The sequence below is a fragment of the Trachinotus anak genome, unplaced genomic scaffold (assembly GCF_046630095.1).
Source record: "Trachinotus anak isolate AG129_WGS33_773 ecotype Australia unplaced genomic scaffold, CSIRO_AGI_Tana_v1 ptg000019l, whole genome shotgun sequence".
In the NCBI taxonomy this organism is placed as follows: domain Eukaryota; kingdom Metazoa; phylum Chordata; class Actinopteri; order Carangiformes; family Carangidae; genus Trachinotus; species Trachinotus anak.
The window spans coordinates 24842940-24866018 of NW_027273870.1; the positions used below are offsets into that span (position 1 = coordinate 24842940).

At 40.2% G+C, this 23079-nt stretch overlaps 1 protein-coding gene across 1 annotated transcript; it reads left to right on the forward strand.

Annotated features, from left to right (window-relative positions):
* Positions 1-12394: 12394 nt before the first annotated feature.
* Positions 12395-22738, forward strand: parn (poly(A)-specific ribonuclease (deadenylation nuclease)). Its single transcript, XM_071503859.1, has 26 exons — positions 12395-12551; positions 12820-12897; positions 13013-13092; positions 13672-13739; positions 14213-14294; positions 14457-14517; positions 15548-15716; positions 16262-16324; positions 16425-16463; positions 16546-16588; positions 16923-17003; positions 17198-17254; positions 17501-17578; positions 17716-17759; positions 17872-17914; positions 18223-18298; positions 18384-18494; positions 18590-18659; positions 18752-18807; positions 19405-19491; positions 19615-19689; positions 19788-19968; positions 20086-20213; positions 20623-20689; positions 20779-20939; positions 21755-22738. The coding sequence occupies exons 1-26, from the start codon at positions 12533-12535 to the stop codon at positions 21799-21801; spliced, it is 2064 nt and encodes a 687-aa protein (XP_071359960.1). The 5' UTR covers positions 12395-12532; the 3' UTR covers positions 21802-22738.
* Positions 22739-23079: the final 341 nt, after the last annotated feature.

Here is a 23079-nt window from a genome sequence, read left to right on the forward strand (position 1 = left end):
CCAGCAAACAGGCCTGACGGCAAGAAGCTACAAGAGGCCACTGTTTCCCAGGCATGAGCGGGGTAACTTTGCTGATAGTGGTGAATTTGTGAGGATATCATCATGAATACCATCACTCATAAACCTTAAATAGGGGAATCATGTAAACAAACATGGTTTACTGATGGTGATTTAAACTAAACATGGTTTACTAAAAAGGATGCTGTTAACTGGACTTAGGTGAAAAACATCCTCTTTTGTCCCTGCCTTCTTTAAATGTAACAATTTGTCTCAAATGAGTATGGATGAAAAATTGATTACTTCATCAAATCTACCCAGTCAAAACAATCAGGAAATGTAGTTAACTGAAAAATGGCCTTCAGCGGTGTCTGAAAGCCATTTTTCAGTTAAATGAAGTGGCAACACAGAAACATTTTTTTAATCTCTGTGGAAATATTTTTTAAAAAGCATTCAATTTAAACTTCTGCACAGTTAGAACCAGGGTGTGAAATAGTCCATAGTTTTTATTTGACAACCACTGAGCTGATTTATCAGAAATACCACTGTGTCCGTTGGGGTCCGTCAGGTCACAAATAAATACCATACACACATTAAAAGCTGCACTAGTAGATATTTTTGTAGTAATGGATCAAATGACTACATTAAATGTAAAAACCTAGAATGATCACCAAACTTTTTCTTCAGTTTCTCTCAACTCTCTGAGCATTTTAGGGTCTTTCAGCTTATTGTTTTGATTTTCTGGCCCAAAACGTGACTGTTGAGTGACCGTTGAGTGACTGTTTTCACTCTCACATCCATCATCAATCCACTTCCAAGGTAATCCAACATAATCTAACTATGCAGATACTAGCTACTACACAATTGTAATTATGTTTTGAGCATTGGCAAGGATCATACACCAGTGTTCATATCTGCATGAGTGAAAGATAGAGCCTGAAAGAGAGAAAGCAGGAGTGTATGCTTTTGTGCGTCTTTCACACAGCTGAATGATGAAAGAGAGTGTAACATCTATCTATCTATCTATCTATCTATCTATCTATCTTGCAGCTAGAGATGGTATTGGACATCAAAACGGGGATAACACAAGTAGGCTTTTAGAAAACTGTAACTGTTTTTTTGGTAACTGCCTCCTATCTTGCAGAGTCAGAGGCCTAGGAAATTGGAAGTGATTCATAAAATTACTGTGGCAGTGAGTGCCATCACAGGCTGAGATTATCATCATCCAATGCTCAGCTCTGAGTGTGTGTGTGTGTGTGTGTGTGTGTGTGTGTGTGTGTAAAGGTCTGTCTATGTGTGGGTTCTATTATAAGTTATAGTCAATAAAATCCCTCATGTTGATGACTATGTTTCATATGTAACACAGTGAGAACAACTGCTAACACCTACATATAAATACAAGGCCAACATATTTGCCCATTTATCTCTTTACCCTCCTTAACTAATCTGTATGTGAAGAAAAAAAAAGAAACAATACCAAAGATGTAACAATCCTAAAGCTCAAATGGTGTCATCACACATCTTCAGTGGTTCACAGCTGAGTTTGTTACATAAAAGTGCTCAGTATAAAATATCACCCAGCTGCATCTTTAGCTTCTAAAGATAGTTTTAAGGCTCTTAATTTGGCCTTGACATTGCAGCCACATTCTCCTGTGGCCCTGTTATGTCACTTTGAGTTTTACAAACAATGAAGCCAAATTATTATAAAATTTAACACCTCACTGTACCTCACATGATTGGAGACACATTGCCACCAATCAAATATGGTATTGAAAATGTCTGAATCAGTTTGATTCTTTTCCTGTTCCCCGTGTCATTACAAAGCCTCAAATGCGAAGGACAAAATATGATTTTGCCTGCTTTCGCCTCCAGTGCTAACACGAGCTAACAGGCAAAGTTCATGGTCAAAGTTCAAGACAGAGCAGAGAAGCTTCATCCCCAGTTGAAGAGTTGGATATAAGTTAAAAACCTGTGAATGACATTGAACCTAAGGCTGATCAACAGCAGTTTGCAAACATTTACATCACTGGTATCTGCACTTAAAAAATTGCGATGTAGTGAAACTGAATCAAAACAGCAAAATTGTGGACTTTGAAATCAAAACAATGAGCTTAAAGATGCTAAAATGCTTTGCAGAGCTGTGGGAAACTGCAAAGTCAAGTGATAATTCTCTATAGGTTCATCACTGCGAACAACCTCTCTCACATTAATCATAGTAATTTGACCCGTTGTTAATGTAGCTTTAAAATTTATATTTTTTTCTGATTTTCTTGTCGTCGATGCCTTAATATGCGCTTACTGTTGTTTTTTTTCACCCTGTAGCACATATTGCAGTAAGATCCATATGAAGTGACATGAATGAATTATCTGTTATCTCTGTGTGTTATGCTCTTCCTTTGTACTAAACATTGAGTCTATTATTTGCATGCCCATGAGTTGCTAAATTTCTCTGCTCCCGAGTCACCAAGACAAATTTGGATTCTGATAATGTTCATACAGTATGTGTTTGGTTTGAGACTTGAATCGCCTCGACAGCAAACAAATGGGAAACCAGAAATTCTGCATCTTTCAGAGGTAGTGGCACTTGTCTGATCATGTGTGATATATTTAGAGTCCAAAATGTAGATAAACAAAGCCATTTCTGTGCACAGCTGATGGGAAGTGGTTGGTACAAATTCTATGAGTCTCACCTCTAAGAGTGAGACTTCCTCCTCCTTGTGTACCCAGCTGAGATTCACTCCAGCTCTTCTTTTCATCTGAGTCAAACCCCTCATCCTCCCAGAAGTTCTTTTTAAACAAAGAACCAGACCAGAAAGAGGCAGCCAGCAAAGCTCCTCTTCCTAAATTGCCATCAATTTATTCTTTGTTCTTACTTATCTGTTACACTTCCACAACTCTGACAAACTTTTATCCCTTGCACGGTTACGTTTCTGTTCCTCTCCCACCCCCCACCCTACAGTTAAACAGTGATAAACCATACTTATTCATTCCTCTGTTTGGCCTGAAAGCAAATTACTTTCTATTCACTGGAGGACCAGTTAAAACAGAGAGTGTGTATGAATGTGTGTGTGTGTGTGTGTGTGTGTGTGTGTGTGTGTGTGTGTGTGTGTGTGTGTGAGATGAAATGGCATAGGACGTGTCAACAGCAGGTTTTTGCTTGTGTGTTGCCACCTAATCTCACGCATGATTAGGAGAGCAATAACACGACTGTCTGAGCAGGTTATAAAAATGGGAGCTCCTCTGTGCGTGTGCGTGTGTGTGTGTATACACTTCTATGTGTGTGACAGCCTAGAAAATATTTATTGAACCACTAACTGTCTCTCTTTCTTTTGTCAACCTGTGCTCCTTCAGTCTTAAGTGTGCTTTCTTTTATACACCTGCTGTATTACAAGTCTCTGGCCTTTCGTCCTCCTTGACCTTCATCCAGCCTCTCCTGATTGCTTCTTTCACTAACATATTTTCCTTCTTTACCTCTTCCATCCCCGGCAGCCTCTCTTCAATTTCTTTGTCTGCTCTAAAAAAGCTTGATTGTGGAGATGTCCAAACAAACAACACACACACACATGTGGGCACGCTCACTTGACAGATGCTAATGGTCTCCCCTCAGCTTGCTTTTTCCATAAATTGCAGCTCCCGTCCTCTCTCCCACCTCTCCTGCCTCTCTCCCTTTCTTTCATTCACTTCCTGGCCCTACACAGTCTATGGCCTCCCCATTATGCTCATTTTGACTGTAAAAGGTATGATGTGCTTTGATGAAAAAAAAAAAAAAAAAATAGATAGAGCAGAGGGCTTTTATAGGGAGCTCAAGCATCCACATGTGGTTCCGTGTGTGTGTGAGTGTGTGCGTGTGTGTGTGTGAAATGGAAGAGGGGAGGGACTCTAAAAGCTAGATAACAAGATAACAATTCATCTGAAATTGTGGCGTATAGCGCCCTCCTGTGGTGGCAATGTTTACACTAACATAAAGGACACTTTATGAAGTTTGGGTTTGTTTTACATAAAAAGGGATGCAGAGGTCATCTCATGGAAAATCTCTAATTGGGTATGCAGATGTGAAACTGTTACAGCAAAACAAGAAGTGTATGAAGAAAGGCGATGTTAAAGAAAATGTGCAGCATTTAGCCTGTTTTTTTGTGAAATAAAAATGACAGACTTTGTTCAGAAGTTGCATCAGAACAACCTTCACCATATGGAGGAAGTATTCAGATCTTATATTCTTCAAATCTTATATCTTATATATAAGTATAAGGACCAATATAACAGTGAACAAGTCCAGCATTCAAAATCCCACTCAATAAAAAGTACAGAAGTATTTCATTTAGGTATAAAGAGTAAATGTGCAGGTTTTGCAAAATACATTATTATATTTTTAATACATCATACACATAAAATATGTATTGCATCAGTGTGTAGGCAGAGTGACTTCTGGGTCTGCACTCATCCACTTGAACTCAATCATTCAGCCTTATGCTCCTTCTCGGCCACTGCGTTCCTCCAGGGAATGTCTTCTTCAATTGCTATCCCTGCACACAAGGCAATTTCAGTCCAGACTGTTCTCATCTGTGGTTCCCCGATGGTGGAATGAGCCACCAAGTTCTCTCAGAGCAGGGGCGTCCCTCTCTATTTTCAAGAATCTCATGAAAACTCATCTCTTCCAAGAGCACCTCCTTTCCTAAAACCTTAACATGTCTAACTAGCACTTACTATGCCCTTTTTCCTTCCCAGCACTAAGTAAACAGATGTGGTACCCACTTACATGAAGGTTTCCCACTGCACTGTAGCTTTACTATTGTCCTTCACTTGTAAGTCGCTTTGGATAAAAACATCAAATAAGTACATGTAAATGTAAATGTAATTTTTTAAGCAGGATTTTAATGTCGGAGCTGCTTGAGATGGAGCTAGTTTAAGCTTTTAAATTAGTCCAGTTGTTCCCAAACTAGAGGCCGCCCCTCACACCTCCAGTGGGTCACCATCAGATGAATTTGAGGGGTGGTGAAATGATTAATGGAAGAGAAATGAAGAAACAACAGCTCTGATACACAAATCTGTTCTCAGTTTTCAGACTTTTCTCTAATATTTGATTTTCTTTGGTGAAATATGTGAAAGTTATACCTAAGGTCTAAGTTTAGATTTGAAATCTTTTTGATAGAACTCCAAACAACAAAAGACATCTGGGTTGCAAAGGGAGGGTAACCTTTAGCAATGCATTGTATTTTATAATTTCATGTAAAATTTTAATCCTAAAGGTAACTTGAGTTGTCCAATAAATTTAGAGGAGTCAAAGAAATTGGATCAAAACTTTATTTAAGGACAGCACTTGAGTAAATGCTGTTAGTTACATTCCACCACTGATTACATCCAATCACATTTATTTTCTACTAAAAGTTTGACTTTTGACATAGGTTTATTACATTACAGTAAATCAAAGCAGGCAGCAGGGGTGAGCTATAGAACGCCCGAAAAAATCTGGCCTAGATATTTAAAATTCAATTTCATTATTGCAACATTATCAGTTCATGTTGATCACGTTAGACTTCACTACCACACCCATCACATTCATGGGGAGAGGAACCATATTGTTGGGATTTAAAAAGTCACATACTAGCATGTGGATTTGATTTAAACCGATGATACCACCAACAGTTACTGCCTTTGTTCATATAAAAGTGTTGTTTTGTTACCTGTTCACCTCCCGAAATCCACCTTAAACTTAAATCTTTTAATCTATCCAATTTCTAAACTGCCTGTCCGGTTCAGGGATGAATGAACAGCCAGGATTACATTGTATTGTTTCACCTTTACCAAGCACACAGGGCTTTGCTGATGTTCTCCCCCGATAACTCCCTGAGACTGCTGTCTCATTATCGGTTTGTCAAGATCCAACCTGCCTTGTTTTGAAGTGCCCTATCTGCACCTCCGCAACTTGACTCAACAGGAAATAATTCAACTGGGTGAGCCAACATCAAAATTACATTTATTAGCAGAACCTAGACTCTGTGCAGATTCACAAACCTGTGCAGTAAAGATACTTTATAAAGCTACACCTATAAACCGAATGCACCTGATCTAGTCCATATCTCTGATTTTCTCTACAGTTCAAACAGGTCTGGTGTTGTGTTGGAAAAACAGCTGAACCTATCAGAGATTAGTGACCCGTATTAGAAAGTGGGACATCACAATTCAGTGCCAGAAACAAGAAGAAAGCAGCAGAAAAAAATGCCTTGAAAAAACTAGAAGGTGTGGATGAAATTGATTTATCAATACAGGCTGTTGTAGGCATCTTACATAAATAACACATCTTAAATTAGCATATTTGCCTCGGTATAAGTGTTCCTGGCATCTGCCACCATAGTTGATCTAGACTGAATAATAAAGTGGATCAAATTGGAAATTCAGTTTCATGCTGCACATCCCTAAACAGGAGTGGTTGGATATGGACTGCAGGCAAAATGTAATGTTGCTGACCTGTGTAGATTGACAGGTGTCTGGCTCCGTATACTCTGCACACGGCCTATCTTTGCCATGAGGCCCCAAAATGGGTTAAATCCTGGCTTTGAGTTTGACTAGTAAATATTAGCAACTGTGAAACACACATCATATTTCCTAACACATTATATACACATACTGTATATACTGCAGGTATCACTACTACTGACCTTAATTCTGAAAGGCCAAGGATTGGATGCTGCCATGAGACTGCATTAGTTCATGTGTGACTGGGAACCTTTGTTGCATGTCACTCCCCATCACTCTCTTTCTCTCCTCTCATTTCCTGTCATCACTCCACTGTCACTGCCCATTAAAGGACAGGTTCACAGGTTTTGAGCCGGCCTTAAAACAAAACTGACATGCCCATTTGTACGTTGAAATCGCTTTCAATTCAGCATTCATTAGCAGCGGTTGTATCGGCCAGCTTTGCACTGACCTGAACAGCTAAAGTTCAGTTGACAACATATTGGAGATACTGTACTTAAGAAGTGAGGATGGCTCTCATCTATACTGTTGTATGTATTGAGCTGCCTCTGACCAGTGATGCGAATGAAAGGGATTTGTGATTTGCATCCCTATTCTTAAAGCAATTTCAATGTAAGTAATGGGTGACAAAATCCTCATTCTGTGTAAAAATTACTTTTAAACTTTTTCTAGGTTATGCTATTGCTACACGGCCAACGTGAGCATTAACAGCTGTTTACTTACCAGTCTAGAAGAAATGTAGTGAGTTCATCATCAAACTTCATTCCTTTACTTGTCAAGAGCTGTCTCTAGAGGTGGAAAGCAACACCAATGTCAACTCTTTTTTTTGCTAACCAGCTAGCGACTCACTGTAGCCTCCAGTTCACCATTAGGGTGTATAGCACTGCTCAGAGGATGTTTTATAACCTCTTGTCTTGTAAATGCAACGATGGCCGAAGCACTTGTCAACCAGCAATCACCACCACCCACTCCCAGCAAGAAACCACATTCAGCAGCACAGAAAAATGACAACTAGTCCCTTTGATTTATTAATAAAACATTAGCTTCAGCTGAATTTTAGAATGTATTTTTGCACAGAATAGGGAGTGTGTAGTTTGTCCCCAATCACCCATTACATAGCTTTAAGAAGGGATTTCTTTGCAGCCAGTTTGGACAGAAGGAGCAATTACAGTGACCAAAAACTATTACAGTGTATATATAGATAGACTTCAAAAAAATCTATCCATTAAAAGAGAAAATGGCCCCAAAACATTTTTTAAAATGCTTCAAATGTTCTGAGTATTACAAATTTTACTGCACTTTGCTCAAACAGGAGCAAAAGTCATTTGGAGAAACTGATTTCCTGAGATTGATAGGAACCAGGCTGAGTCAAACTAAAGCAAGCGTGTTATCACTTACTCACTGACCAGAGCAGTGCACTGATGTCTGATGGGGAAAAGAATGGGAAAACATTTCAGGGTATATTTTCTCTCAGGTTTGGCTCAGCTGGTAGAGGTGACATTTCTGTTCACATGTATGACTGACCTTAAAACCACATTATGACTGACCAAAGTAAAGTATGATTAACCTGAGTATGTTTGCAGTTTTTCAGGGATATATCGGTTTTCACCAGTCTGCTGTAGAGTGAAAAACCATAACAGCAGTAAATTTGAAATGACACCCTGAAAGGTCATTCAAAAACAAAGACATCCCATAGATCAATTGTGATTCAAGTGGCCTCTGTTGAGGTTCAACACACACACATAAACACACATACCTTCTAACTCCCACTCATCAACCATACTTAATTACATCTGTTTAATTTGCCCTGCCATTTATGACTTACGCAAGCATTTGTCACCATGATGTGCTCTGCTCTGACCTATTTTTCCACGTCACTTATATCTTTACTTGTGAGATGACAGAGGTCGCCAGAAAGGCGAGAGCAGCATCAGCTCTAAGGCCCAGTGGTATGCTATACGAGCTCTGCAAGAACTACCCTGGCATCCTGAAAATCCTCTAGAACCTCATCAGTTGCATAAAAAACTGCAGTCTTCATTCTGAATGAAGCAGAATTGTTTTTTTTCTCTATCGTGGCCAAGAGGATAACCAACTTCCTCATGAAAAATGGCTGCCAGAAGCAGGGGTGCAGCAGATCCAGAGGCCTAAGAGAGAAAGGTGACATGCATGTCATGTGACTGGCCCATGCAAATGCATATGGTCCTGTCCCCCTTTTTTCTACATCCTTAAATGCATCAGAAGCTTGCTAGCAAAATACTTCAAGGTACAGCCGAGATTTCACCACAATCTGGCAACAGCTGGAAGGAGGTATCGCCATGGGATGTGCAATCCTGTTTAAATCATCCTCTTTGGGGTGAGACAGATACTTGGAGGAGTGAAAATGCCATTGAGAGGCTACATGGACGACATCACAACCATGCTCCAGACAGCAGAATGCACATCAAGGCTGCTGAACAGGCTTGATGAGCCTATGAACGTGGGCTAGAATGAAGATCAAGCCCTCCAAGTGGCAAAGCCTGTCTCCCTGGAAAGGGATCAGAAGCGACAACACCATCTTTGTCGTAGGCGGGGGAAGAGATTCTACTGCTGTCCAGACAACCTTGTCCACAGCCTACACAGCAGAGCTCCCGGACAGGCAGATGGCGAGAGTAGCTCAGAGACAGCTCTCAGATGGCCTGGCTAGGACTGACCAGAGCCAGCTCCGCGTCAAGTACAAAGTTGATGTTACCAATTCACCCAATGGTGATGCCTCCGAAGTCATTCCTAAATATCACTCAATTGCGTGGTTTAGCAGTGGTTTGGATGTATTTATGTAGTTTTATGATGACTTTTTAATGATGTACTTTTTATGTTGCATCTTGTTACCTTTTCTATGTATAGCACTTTATGGAGTTTCTGTGTTTTTTGGGTGAACCTCTGCTACGTCAAATGGGTACATTTTGTACAGGCCCCTCTGGCTGATATGCATGTGGATTCATATTCATAAGCAGGAGAAGACACAGCTGGTCCTGGAAATGAAGGAGTCCATTGACCAGCTGGTGAGAGCTGCAGATGTCCCCATATGAACTGGGAGGAAGTGGAGACCCCAAAAAAGAGGTCAATGAGGTAATCAGCAGGCTGAAGCATCGCAAGGTTGTCAGCAGAGTCCAGGAGGATCAGGCAGGCCTGGGGCTGGTTGAAGCATCTCTCCTCTGGTCAAAGGCCACCCTGGAAGAAAGGAGGGGAACTACAAATGGCAGCATTGCCTTGTCCTGAGAGAACTGGCTGAAGTTATTGAGACATGCAGGTAGGATGCAAACATCAGGTCCTCCTCTTCAGCCAAGCACCTCATATGTCACTCCAGCCTGACATAGTGATGTAGTCTGTGGCCACCAAGAACGTCCCATTCGTAAAACTCAGGACCCCATTGGAAAAGGTGGTAGAGGCTACCTATGAGAGGAACCAGTCATAGTACTCTCACCTGTTGGACCAGTGTACTGGAGGGGTTTTGTTCACCCTATGGAGGGAGGGATGCCAGGGTTTCATCAGCTCCTCAACATCTATAAACCATCAACAAAGGCATTTAAGATCTGGCAGAGGAGGCCGAGAAGGGCAGCCTTTGGCTGTGGCTGAGGAGGAGAAATAGGAGTTGGGGGCCAGGCAACACCTCAGTCATTAGCAGTGGGAGGCAGGGAGAAATCTCTCTTATCACTCCGCCACCAGGACATGTACTGGGCTTAAAGGAGTGAAAATCAATCAGACCGGTTGCCTGTTTTTTTTTTTTGTTTGTTTGTTCTGGGTTTTTTTTTTTTGGTTTTTTTTTTTTTTTTGGTTTTTTGCACAAGGCATTGGCGGAGGTGCTGCAGGCAAAAATGCCCACCAGGTTCAACACCAACCTGTACATCAAATTGCATGTCATCTTGATGTTTGTTTGTTTCCTCCATCTTGGATTTTCTTTTGTTTGTTCTGAAGTAAGATGCTCTGCCCTGCTTGTTGTCATCTTGACAAATATATCATAATAATAATCTAGAGAGAGTGTTTAGCCTGTCTACTTCCAAGGTAGTAAAACTCTACAAACAAAGGCATACAAAATGAAGCTCACTGCATACATAAACAACTATATTTGCATTATAGTAAGATAATATAGATTTCTGTTATGTGTTTAAAGGCCTTAAAGCTGAGGACTAGCAAAGACTTTGATTTCCACATTTGTAAGATTCTGTCAAAAAATTATTATTCTACAGTTTTCCACCCCCAGAGAAAACATTAGACATAAAAGCTGAAACCTTTTTGTGGCTGCTTCCTTTCATTAAAGAAAAAAAAATCCCCATCTGTACTTTTTGAATTGCTGTCTTTGCATTTCACTGGAGAGAACAAATCACCCCTGCTTTTAATGTGAAGACGCTTTTCCCTGAAAAAGACTTTATATATTCATTATACAATACAATAATTGCAGGAACTGTTCTTTCTCTATGAAACTCAGAGGCAGCTGCATTGCCAGGCTGACGTCAGAAACATTACTTAACACCACATCAGGAACTTAAAAATATAGCAGATACAATCATGATCCATAGTAATACCCACAAAATCTGCTCTTGTGAAAGGCCGCTTTTGTGGCTTTTGGTAGGAATATGTTAGGCAAGCATAATGAAGTATTCTACTTTTTGTGTCTTCAGTTACACCTTCTCTAGATTTCTTTTTGTGACTAATATTCTTTCATTTCCCTGCATGATTTGACAGCAGAGCTACATTTTGGGAGCATCTACCTTCTTAAATTTGATGCACCCTAAGCTTGATTGTGCACAAAGGACATTCAGCAATACAAGAAGAGACACAATGAGGCAAAGAGAGGCTGTTAAGATAGTTAGATTCTTAGGTGTATAAACATACAAGTGTAGCATTGCATTGAGCGCCACAGCTGCAAACTGTGATAAAATGATAGATAGATAAATACAGATATCCAGAGAAACACAAAGTAACAACAAATCCAGGGGTTGAGACAGAAATAATGATCACATCCATCATCAATACCGCTTATCCGTACAGGGTCACAGGGGGGCTGGAGCCAATCCCAGCTGACATTGGGCGAGGGTGGGGTACACCCTGGACAGGATGCCAGTCTATCACAGGGCTGACATATAGCGACAAACAACCATTCACACTCGCATTCACACCTACAGGCAATTTAGAGTCACCAATTAACCTAACGTGCATGACGCAGGGAGGACATGCAAACTCCACACAGAAAGGCCCCAGGCCCAGGGTTCCTGCTAGAGCCTTCTTCACAATGGATGAGAATTACAATAAAAATAGACGAGATAAAATTAACATTTCACAAACATTGTTTGGATGCACTGCTTGCAATCTGTTTGCAATCTGCTGGAGAACTTCTAACTACAAAATCTAAGATGTCCATAACTTTGTGACCTTATGATCTTTAATTGTAATCCTGAAATATTAAAAAGTGAATGATTTATAGATAGATAGATAGATAGATAGATAGATAGATAGATAGATAGATAGATAGATACTGTGGATCTAAATAGCAGAAGTAGAAGTAGTTTAATCTTTATCACAATATCATATTTTTTCAACTCTTTATATGATTTGTATGTAAAAATCTTGATTTCAGAATCAGAGTCAGCTTTATTGGCCAAGTATGTATTGCACACATACAGCAACAACAATGGATATAAATATCTATACATTTGTAAAGTAACTGAAGCTGTAAGACAAATGTAGTGGAGTAAAAAGTGCAATACTTTGGTGAATGTAGTTGAGTACAAGAACCTCTAATTTGTAATTGAGTAAATGTCCTTACATCCCTTCATTGTCAGTCCGCTATAAAACTGCAGTCAGCGCGTATTGTAATAAATAACCGGATATATTTATTGTAATTAATATAATTTTGTACCTAAAATAACTAAAACAGCGAACGAATAGACTGTATAGGCACACCGCAGCTTCACGGCGGCACTTTGTCTGGCAGCAGCGGCCCGGAAGTGTTTGTAAAACGGTTAAAAGCCCGTTGACGGTGGCTAGTTGGTGTTAGCTGTCAGCCGGGTTCAGTCATTGTGCAGGGATGGAGGTGACACGGAAAAGTAAGTAGCCAGCCACATTTCGCACACTTGATTTTTTTCTAGTTCGCCATTTACATCATGGAGTTGTACAACGGAGTAGTGACATGAGATGCATTTATGCTGCTTCAGGCTCTTTGATTTTTGTGTTTGTGCTGCTAGCTAGCTAACTAGCTAGGTAGCTGCGAGGAAACGAGCACGGCTGCGGGCTTGTGCGCTCCTGTGCTGGCTAGCATGCTTTCCACATCACGCTAACCTGCGAGTATTAATGCACTTTTACTTTTTTTCCCAGATTATAAAGGCTGCTTGAACACAGTGTACAGTGCCATAGAGGAGGCTGACTTCCTTGCCATCGATGGAGAATTTTCAGGTAACCGCGGAAGAGTTTTAGCAGGAGTGGAGACTGCAGATACCCGACGCTGTGTCTGTAAATATGTGACATGTGTTTTTTTTTTGTTTTGTTTTGTTTTGTTTTTTTTTTTTAGGGATAAGCGACGGTCCTAATGTCAGTGCACTAACCAACGGGCTCGACACACCAGAGGAGCGATACACGAAGCTGAAGAAGGTTTGCAGAGTTTGTTAATTACTACACACCTCCAGTCAAGTCAAGATATCAATATATTATCTGTGGTATTATGTTCAATATCACAGATCACAAATCAAAGTGCTTCACAATCTGTACAGCATACAACACCCTCTCTCCTTAAACCCTTGAACTGGATGAGGAAAAACTCACCACAACAGCCTTTGACAGGAGAAAATATAGATGAAACCTTGAGGAGGAGGAATGTTTCTCCAGGATGGGCAGACATGCAGTAGATGCCACGTGCACAGAATAGAGCAACAAAGTAGATTTACAGTGTGGACAGTATGATCAAGCAAATTCCACATGCAGCCAGACAGATAGGACCATGGAAACCTGGAAAGAGGACAGACTACAGAAACACAAGAGGCAAAACTTAAGCACACCATTCACACATGTAGGTTAAAAGAGCAAACGCCACAGAGGGAGATGCAAGGACAAACCATGCACACAAGGAAGAGGCTGAAAACTCCCAGTTTCCCTTCATGGTCCTTCAGCAGTCTCTTGATTATTTATTGTTTGTTTTATCTCATTAAATCTCTCTCTCTCTGTCTCCACCAGCATTCCATGGACTTTCTGCTGTTCCAGTTTGGACTATGTACGTTCAAGTACGACCAGGCCAAGTCAAAGTGAGTGATGATTGCAGATAAGAACACACACAGAATTTCAAGTCTAGATGTTTAGATGTATTATCTCTCAACATTGTTTTTTCACTCTTCACATTAAGAAAAGGGTTAGTATTTTGAGATCAACTTGGTTCTTCATCAGGTACAGAGAAAGAGCCAACTTGTTGCGAGTCCTCTGGGCAACAGTTTTTGGGCACAGTATCTGAACAAGATAAATTTGTGTGTATTGTTAGACTGACAAATAACAATTACGCCCTGTGCCATCTCCTGAATTAACGCAATGCTGGATTACCAAGTGGCCCACTGCCTCAGGGCCCCAGAACATTCACTGTGTACCAACTGATTTATCCTAAGTTCCATTGCCAGTGCCATTGTTGGGTTTTATGCAAAAACATTTGTCAACTAAGAATTAAAAATGGAAGTGATCCAGCTGTTATCCTCACTTTTTTCTGTTTCCTCTTATCATGTCTCTATAGGTATATCACGAAGCCTTTTAATTTTTATATATTCCCGAAACCGTTCAACAGGACATCCCCTGACATAAAGTTCATCTGTCAAGTAAGTCAGTGTTATAATGTTTAAGATGGTTTTAAATTGTTCCTGCTTGGTCAGCAGTGAAACGATTATTTCGATGTTAGGTTTTTTTTTTTTTTTTTTTGTTTTGTTTTTTTGTTTTGTTTTTTTCTTTTCAAAGTTGGAAGATCATTTTTTTCATTTCAGAGTTCCAGTATTGACTTTCTGGCCAGTCAGGGATTTGACTTCAACAAGGTGTTCTGTCACGGTGAGTGTAACATGAAATAACACTGATATTTCTTTTTTGCTTTGCTGTCTCATAATGTCAAGGTAGTGCTGGGTGTCTAACCTCAACATGCTGCTAAACTGATTCGAGTTTATAGCATCATGTGTCACACTTTTAAATAACTGGTAGTTTATCTCTGGATTTTTTTTACATTTTTTTTTTTTTTTTTTTTTTAATTAAAATCTTATTAATTACATATTGCTATTCATTTAGGCAACATTCTCATGTTTTTGTTAAGACATTTAGAAAGTTTTATTAATTTTGTTAAAAAGAAAATGTGTTGTGTGTGTGTCCTTCTCAAATCAGTGCTACAACTTGGGTTTTGGTTTTTGCACAATTTCTTTAAACATTTTTGTACATTACACAGCCTCAGTATTAAGTAAGAAAAGCTGTCATCTGTCACTAGTTCAGGAACAGCTGCTTCTCTGCCTTTTGCTCTGCACTCAGACTTGTGATAGTGGTCTTCTGTTAGCCTGAGTCTGGGCCTCTGCCAGATGAAATGTCAGTGCAGCCTAATTATTAGGGTGCCCTGTGCAGAACCCTAGTTCACTATTAGAGTCTGGGGAAAGTCTTTATTTTCAACACTGTGGTGTCCACATTGCCAGAGTAGGTAGAGAATTATACTACCACTTGCTTTCACAGCTTCAACAACGTAATTACACATAAAAGCTGCAGAGGCTTAGCAGAACCAGCGAGAGCATCGATTTGCTCTGGTTCACTTGTATGTTCCTGTTTAACCAGTGCTGTTGATGCTGTTGTTGTTGACAACATTGAGTAGCTTAAAATGCATGACATCTTGCTGAAACTAATACCCAGCAATTCTCTTTTTCATCTTGCAGTAGACTCTCCAGAACATGGACTCTGTATCTCAAAGTTTATTTTGATGGAATGCAGTATTGCAGTGTAAACTGTTTAGTTTTGCAGCTGTTGTAGGAGGGTCAGTGGGTAGAGCAACCGCAGAACTTCAGCTCACTACACAGAAGTGACACTCATATTTTTCTGGTTTTCAAAGGAATCCCATACCTAAATCAAGACGAGGAAGCCCAGCTGAGGGAGCAGACAGAGGAGAGGAGGAATCAACATGCTAACGGTGTAGGGACACCATCCTACATCTCCCCATCGTCCTCCAAAGGCCCTGCAAATGTACCCGAGGAACATAAAGACTTCATCAACAGGGTGATGTAAGTGTTACAGTACAAGAAGTACTAGATTCCAAGTGTGAGTAAACATTTACACTCAAGGCAGCATTGTGTCTCTTGTTTCAGACCATGGTGGTTCAAAGAAGAGCTCTGTAGTGACAGGGTGGGTGTGTGTATGAGGATGAGAGGGAGGTTATTCATAGTGGTGGTAGCTTAGTTCCTTCATACTAATGGCACCAAGATTAGGTGACCTGGTTACATTTCTTTGAGGATAAACTGGGCATTGCCAGCCAGCAGGAAGCCCCCCCAGTACTGCCCCAGGATTCCTTGGTATAAATAAATGAATAGACCTAGAGTCATACTACTCTAAATCTCTAAACTGACTGGGGAGCAGCTGAGTGTCCAGGACAATGTGGGGGACATCACTGAAAAAACAGTCGTGCTTCCCTTTTCACAAAGCTGCCAGTGTGACACTGACTCTCGAGTGATTACAAATGACTGGAAAGATGAAATTTGCTAACCAGAAGCAATTATGTTGGCATCTCACCCTCTGTTTTGATCATTTCTACTCTTATTTTTCCACACAGAGAGAGAGTTGAGGCCCTCTTCACTAACTCAGAGAAGACTTTGGACCTGGAGCCATGTACTGGGTAATCTAGCCTTTATCTCAAAAGCCACATCTGCACTGTTTGTCTTTTCCATGGTGATTTTGTATTTTAATCTGTGCATATATTCATGTTTCCTTACCAGGTTTCAGAGGAAGCTGATATACCAGACCCTGAACTGGAAGTGAGTGTCACTTACCACTTGGCTATTATTGTTGTTATGGTTTTGGTTTGTCGTATATTTAACATTTTCCTTGTTCTCACAGGTTTCCCAAGGGACTTCATGTGGAAACCGTGGAAACAGAGAAGGTTAGAACATGTTTTATTTCAACTTATCTTGCCTCCTATTTGTGTGTGTGTGTGTGTGTGTGTGTGTGTGTGTGTGTGTGTGTTTTCTATAATATTTCCTCACATTTTTATTGTAAAATGTTTCTATTTATATTTAAGCTGACCTGCAGTAGTTGCTTGTTTTTATCTTTATATTTCCTTATATTTCTTTTCTTCTTAACACATTTATTGTTATGCACCAAAAATCCAAAACAAATTCCTTGTATGTTGAAAACCTACTTGACGATAAACCAGATTCTGATTCTTGTTTTTGTGTGTATGTAGTCTCATTGATGTAATTTCTGTATGTTTGCAGAAGGAGAGATACATCCAGGTCAGCAAAGTGGATGAAGAGGAGAGGAAGAGGAGGGAGCAGCAGAAACTGGAGAGAGAGCAGGTGAGTGTGAGCTTCATACAAATCTCAAATGTCCCAGTCAAACTCTTGTTCTATTGATCACAGTAATGTATTGAATGTGGAAATACATACAGCTTTTTTTGCCTTGTTTTTTCTGTGACCTTGTTGTGAAGGAGACTGCACTACTGTCTGATTACATGTAATATTTTTACCCCACACGTCTCCTCCCCCAACAGGAGGAGCTAAATGATGCTGTTGGCTTCTCCAGGGTTGTCCACGCCATCTCTAAATCTGTGAGTCAACCTCCACCTCTTCAGCTTTAAGTGCCTCTTATAGTTATAGGTTTTGAGTTACACATGCACACATGAATAAAACAGTTGCACTCCAAAGTATAGACTCTCATGAATCACAGTTTACCAGATACATTATTTAACTTACAGTTTTGCCTCTTTATAGCCAGTTCAGTGTTTTAGTGGTGAAATGTCTTTGGCTTTGGTAAGTCCGACTTGTGCCCCTAACCCATGTCATCTGACACACAGGGCAAACTTGTGGTTGGCCACAACATGCTGTTGGATGTGATGCACACCATCCACCAGTTCTACTGCCCTCTTCCAGAGGTACACACTCAAGATGGATATTTTAGATATGCAGCCTTTTTGGCTGCTAAATATTTAGCGTTTTGCTACACAAACTAGCAGATTAAAGCTAAGTAATGTCCTCTATGCATAATTTATGCCAATGCTCTTTTCTCCAGGATCTTCAAGACTTTAAAGAGGTCACAATGTGTGTCTTCCCAAGGTAACATTTCACTCTTGTGCTAAATTTGTTTTTGTGTCTTCACAACAGCTGCTTTTCTTTTGCTTTTTGTCATTCAGTGTGTTATTTATCCATTTTACACATTAACCTGCAGACTTCTGGACACAAAGCTGATGGCTTCCACTCAGCCATTTAAGGTAGACATTTTAACTTATATTTCTTTGGCATATTGTCTTTGTTTAGTTGCATGTTTGTTGTCTGCACTGTATAATTACTGTATATTGAGAGCTTATGTGAAGCAGATCAAATTTCTCTTGTCAACAAGAGAACAGTAAAGTTGACCATGATTTTTAAGTTGTGCTCATTACAATCCTCTTATTTGATAGGTTATTAATATGGCTTGACAGTGCACATCGACTTAACAATGATCTCTGAGCACAATCATGATTTTGTGTCTCTAAACGATAACATTAACAAGTTGTTTTTAACTTTTTTTGTGTTGCAGGAGCTGATCAGTAACACCTCTCTGGCAGAGCTGGAGAAACAGCTGAAGGAAAACCCCTTCAAGTCACCACAAGTTGGTGAGTTGATGCACTGAAACTTGCTTGAAGTATTCTTCACTGTATTAAATCCTGCTGACACCTTTCCTTCTCTGTGCCGTTCCAGAAACAGCCGAGGGGTTCCCCAGCTATGACACCGCCCAGGAGCAGCTCCATGAGGCAGGGTACGATGCCTACATTACTGGCCTCTGTTTCATCGCCATGGCCAACTACCTGGGTAACACACACAATCACACGGGTCCTATTTGCAAATATACAAATGTGTCTAAATACATATTGTCTAAGTTGGTGTGCTTCACCCTCTCTTTTCAGGCTCTTTTTTGACTCCACCAAAAGCTTACATCTCTGCTCGATCCAAACTCATTGAGCCTTTCTTCAACAAGTAAGAGATTCATTTGAATTCATTTGCTGCTCTTTGATTAACCGTTAAAAGACTTAAATGAAAGGTTTGTAATTCTACTTTCTATTCTCAAGGCTTTTCCTGATGAGGATAATAGATATTCCCTACCTCAACATCACAGGACCAGATTGTGAGTAAAATATTGTAGCACAGCACAGCTGTATGTTAAGATTGTTGCATTAACCACTGCTTAGAAGCTTTGCTATACTTAAAGATACCCTGTGGAGATTTTGAGCGGTAGTAGCACTAAGAAGCAATACTTGCACAAGTGGTTGTGCACACACATTACTGCCACCAGATTCACACTCTTCTGCTGAATGACTGGGTGGCAGAAAGAAATGTAGCAGTGCACTTGCAAAGGGAGTGAAGAGGAAGACTGTAAGCTAGCAAACATCGATGTCAACAATGCACAATTTTTAAAAACATTTAAAATTGGCCTTGTCAGGTCTCAAGAAGTTAAAGCTGCAGGAAGTTAACCTTTTTTTTTTTTTTTTGAAGTGGCAGAAAAGCACCAAAATAAACCCTCAGGCCTGATATGCTATCATCTTAACAGTGTGTCTTGTCCTTATAGGTGCTTCAGTTTCTCAGCTACTTGTTAACCAAAGCTTTTGATTTTCTTTTGATTCAGCATTGATATGAAATATCTCTATGAAATTTAAAACTGCTGTTGCCACTTCTCCACCTCACCCTTCACTGTTTTTTCTGCGGCTCTCTTCTGCTCCTACAGTGCAACCCAAAAGAGACCACGTCCTGTATGTCACCTTCCCAAAAGAATGGAAGACGAGTGACCTCTACCAGCTCTTTAGTGCCTTTGGTAAGATGTGATTTTTTTTTTTTTTTTTTTTTTTTTTTTTTTTTTTTTTTTGGCAGGTTTTGCTCGCAAACCGGTATGAAACTATAATTTATCACTCACTTTCTGCTTCTCTTTTCCACGCAGGGAACATCCAGGTTTCATGGATTGATGACACATCAGCATTTGTGTCCCTAAGTCAAACGGACCAGGTACAGATAGGTGAGTTTGACCTTCCTTCCTCACACCTCACTGGACTCTTGTCATCTGAACAAAAAAATGTTGACGCAGCTTGTTAACGTGTTCCTCTCATCCCGCAGCTATGAACACCAGCCGCTATGCAGAGAGCTACAGGATCCAGACATATGCAGAGTACGTCCAGGGCAAGCAGCAGCAGCAGGAGAAGGAGAAGGTCGGCCAGACCCCCAAAACCTGGGGAGAGGACGGCTGGGTGAAACCTCACTACACCTCCACTACTTCTAGTGGTTTTGGATATCCCAGGTATGCCTGTGATACTGTGCACTACTTTTGTTTTCAGCATAATATTGTTGATTTACCTGTTGCCTTGGATTTTCTGCAGGTTATGTATGTATGGCCTATTTTAATTTTTTTTTGCAGGGGTTTGAGGAAACGCAGCATCAGTCCAGTTCAGGGAGAGCAGGGGAGCGGAGAACCTGTAATTACAGACGGCTGGAGTCACTACTCCTACCCGGATAGCACTGGCAGCAAGAAGATGAAAACTGATGGTGTGTGAACACATGCATGCATACGTACTTTCCTGCCGTAGCATGGCAACATGCGGGTTTCCCATAGGAAAGTACTTAGCACAGATTCCTTGTGCCCTGAGGAAGACGGCAGGTGGCATTTTGGATAATCATCACAACCAAGGCTGAGTAATTAGTTTAAGATCAGATTTTATATTTTATTTATGGCCACCTGCTCCAGAACAGACAGGTCAGATGCATTCTGGATTGACAACATCGTCCTCTTGGTGCATCACACTGAGTGTATCCCTCCTCACTTTAAATGCCTCATTTTTCTGTATTTTTTGCTTGTGTGCTCTGCCAGTCCTGTGAATTAAAAGGTAAAATGTACTTTCCATTTAAGGAGGTTTAACATAGCCTCTCATGCTCCAGTTGTCTTTGTGTTCCCTAGATACAAGTGCACAGGCCAATGCTGATGCTGTCGAGAGCAAGACATCAGAGGGATGGCTAAAGACAACGTAAGTGAAATGGAGGTGGTCATTCATCCTGTTACTGTTAATCCTGTTTGCTGTGATTTAACCCTCTTAATGGCTGCTGTGCCCTGCAGAGACGCTTCAGATTCAGCAGGGCTAAGTCCAGTCCCTGATGAGGAGGAAAGTCCTCAGGGCACAGATCCAACCAATGATGCTGACGGGACGGTCACCTGGCAACAAGCCCAGACAGTCCACGGGAGGAAAGGTCAAAAGAACAAGAAAAAGAAGTCTGAAGGTGTGTGTTTGTCAGCGCTCGTTAACCCTTTCAGTCTGACATCCATTACAAATGAATGTCATTACACATTAATCCACCAAGAAACCATAGAAAATGACATTCAGTTTATTTCTTCAGTGTCAAAAGTAATTAATTTTTATTTGTCTCTACATCAAAAACAGCTAATGGAGCATGACTTCTCAGCACATAGATGTCACAAAATGTAAATGTCAGCTAAAATCGTGGGCTGCCGACTACTAGGGCCCAGAGTGCCCTGTCAGCATGGTTCATATATTCTTCAGTGTTCTGTCCATTCAGTTATTTGTTGTATGTGGGAAAACGTACAGACAGAAACTTTTTTTCCTCCTCATAAATGCTGTCTTAGAACATGTGTTATACTACCAACATGCAAACTGATGGCATTTCTGAGTAGAAGAATTGATGCTTATAGCCAAATGATGCAGGAAGGTGGTGACTTAAAAACTGTTCATAAAGATTTAAAACTGAGCAAAACAAGACAGGGAGTCTACAGCCATGCTAGCGACTCTGAAGTTGCTAAATACAAAACGCTAACACAAAAATGCATCAACTTGCATGAAACAAAGTACAGCTGAAGGTGATGGGGAAATTTCATTCGTTTGACAGGCTGACACTAGATTAATTACATTCCTTCCTAAATGTCTGTACCAGATTTTATGGCAATCCATCAAATAGTTGCTGAGACATTTCAAAGGGTTTAATGTCCCAATCAATAACATTTCTGTGTGATCACTTGCAAATGAAGGTACTTGAAATGTGTTTCTTGTTCTTATCTTGTCTTTCCCTCTTTTGTACAGCGGCTGAATCGACAACATCGCTGTTTGAAGTCCCAGAAGTGTGGTAGCAAGAGGTGGGGAGTGGAGAGGCCACTGTCCCACACTGGGCTCCTGCTCTTTGTAAGCACTTGGGGCACTTCCTGTAAGGTCGTACATCACTGGGAGTGGTGCATGCCCTAAATTCATTCGTTCACTCAACAGCTGTGGATACCGTGTCCAAAGCTACCAGCCAAACTACTGGACTGGGTTATTGAAAGAGAGAACACAAGCCATAACAACAGCTGCCATATTTTGATCTTGTACCACAGAGGAGCAGGAAACTCTTCTGAGTAAACACACCCACACACAAATACACCGTAAGATATTGAAAATCTAAAGTACACAAATGTTCATTTATCCTCTGATGTGTCCAGACTGGAATCTGCCATCACAGCCATGCTATCACTCTGGAAACATTCATCAATTTTAATGACGCGTCACCTCGAATCAGTCTTAAATTTTGTGAGCGTGAGTTGTGTGCGAGTTTGTGCATGTGAGGGAGATGTACCTTTTCTTTAGTCTTTGTATCCCTGTGAATCCGTTTTCATAAATTGTGAGAGATAAAATACCACTTGACAGGTCCTGTAGTTTACAATGTCAGGGTTATTTAGTATTTTAATGCAGTCAGATATTTTTTCCATTTTAAAAGAAATGTAAGTTCTGTCAACTCCTCCAGTTTTATCATATAAGCTTATCAATGATAATGTGATATTTATGATTGGTGGCATTTTGACCCTTCATGAGGTGCTTGTGTTTTTGTTTTCTTTGTTTTGTAAAGTATTGTTTTTCTTTACTTTTGTGTTGAATGTTTTGTAACTGTGTCAACCCTGCAACAATGTCAAAGTATGTTCTAATGCAAACGGTGTAAACGTTAAACAGACGTGTACATTTTTGTATAAGATAAAGTTTAAAAATCCTGAAATATTTCCTTGGAAAGGGGGAAAAATTAAAGAATGTTTCTTAGTATCTCTGTTTCTGTATCCTCTGTTCTCACGCTGCTCACTTGGAGCGATGGTGTTCTCTGTTTATCACTTCATTAATAGACTCTGAAATGGGTCCTCATAAGGTTCTGGTAAAACCACAACATAATGTTGTTGGTCAAATAACATTTTCTTTCTCTTTCCTCCTCCTTTTCCTCGTTTAATTTAAAGCAGCTTTAGGAACTTTTACAAGACACATTGTAAATTAACTACCTTTGACTGTAGTTTCTTGCTAAAATAATTATACTTGAATAAATGTCATTTAATTAGTGATGCTTTACTTTTTTACTATTCTCTATCACAGTAGAACTTAACATCTCATACGAG

Coding starts and splice junctions, on each gene's coding strand:
- parn (XM_071503859.1), top strand. Junction 17,579..17,715: donor TCTACTGCCCTCTTCCAGAG/GTACACACTCAA, acceptor TCTTTTCTCCAG/GATCTTCAAGACTTTAAAGA. Junction 18,299..18,383: donor CTTCAAGTCACCACAAGTTG/GTGAGTTGATGC, acceptor GTGCCGTTCCAG/AAACAGCCGAGGGGTTCCCC.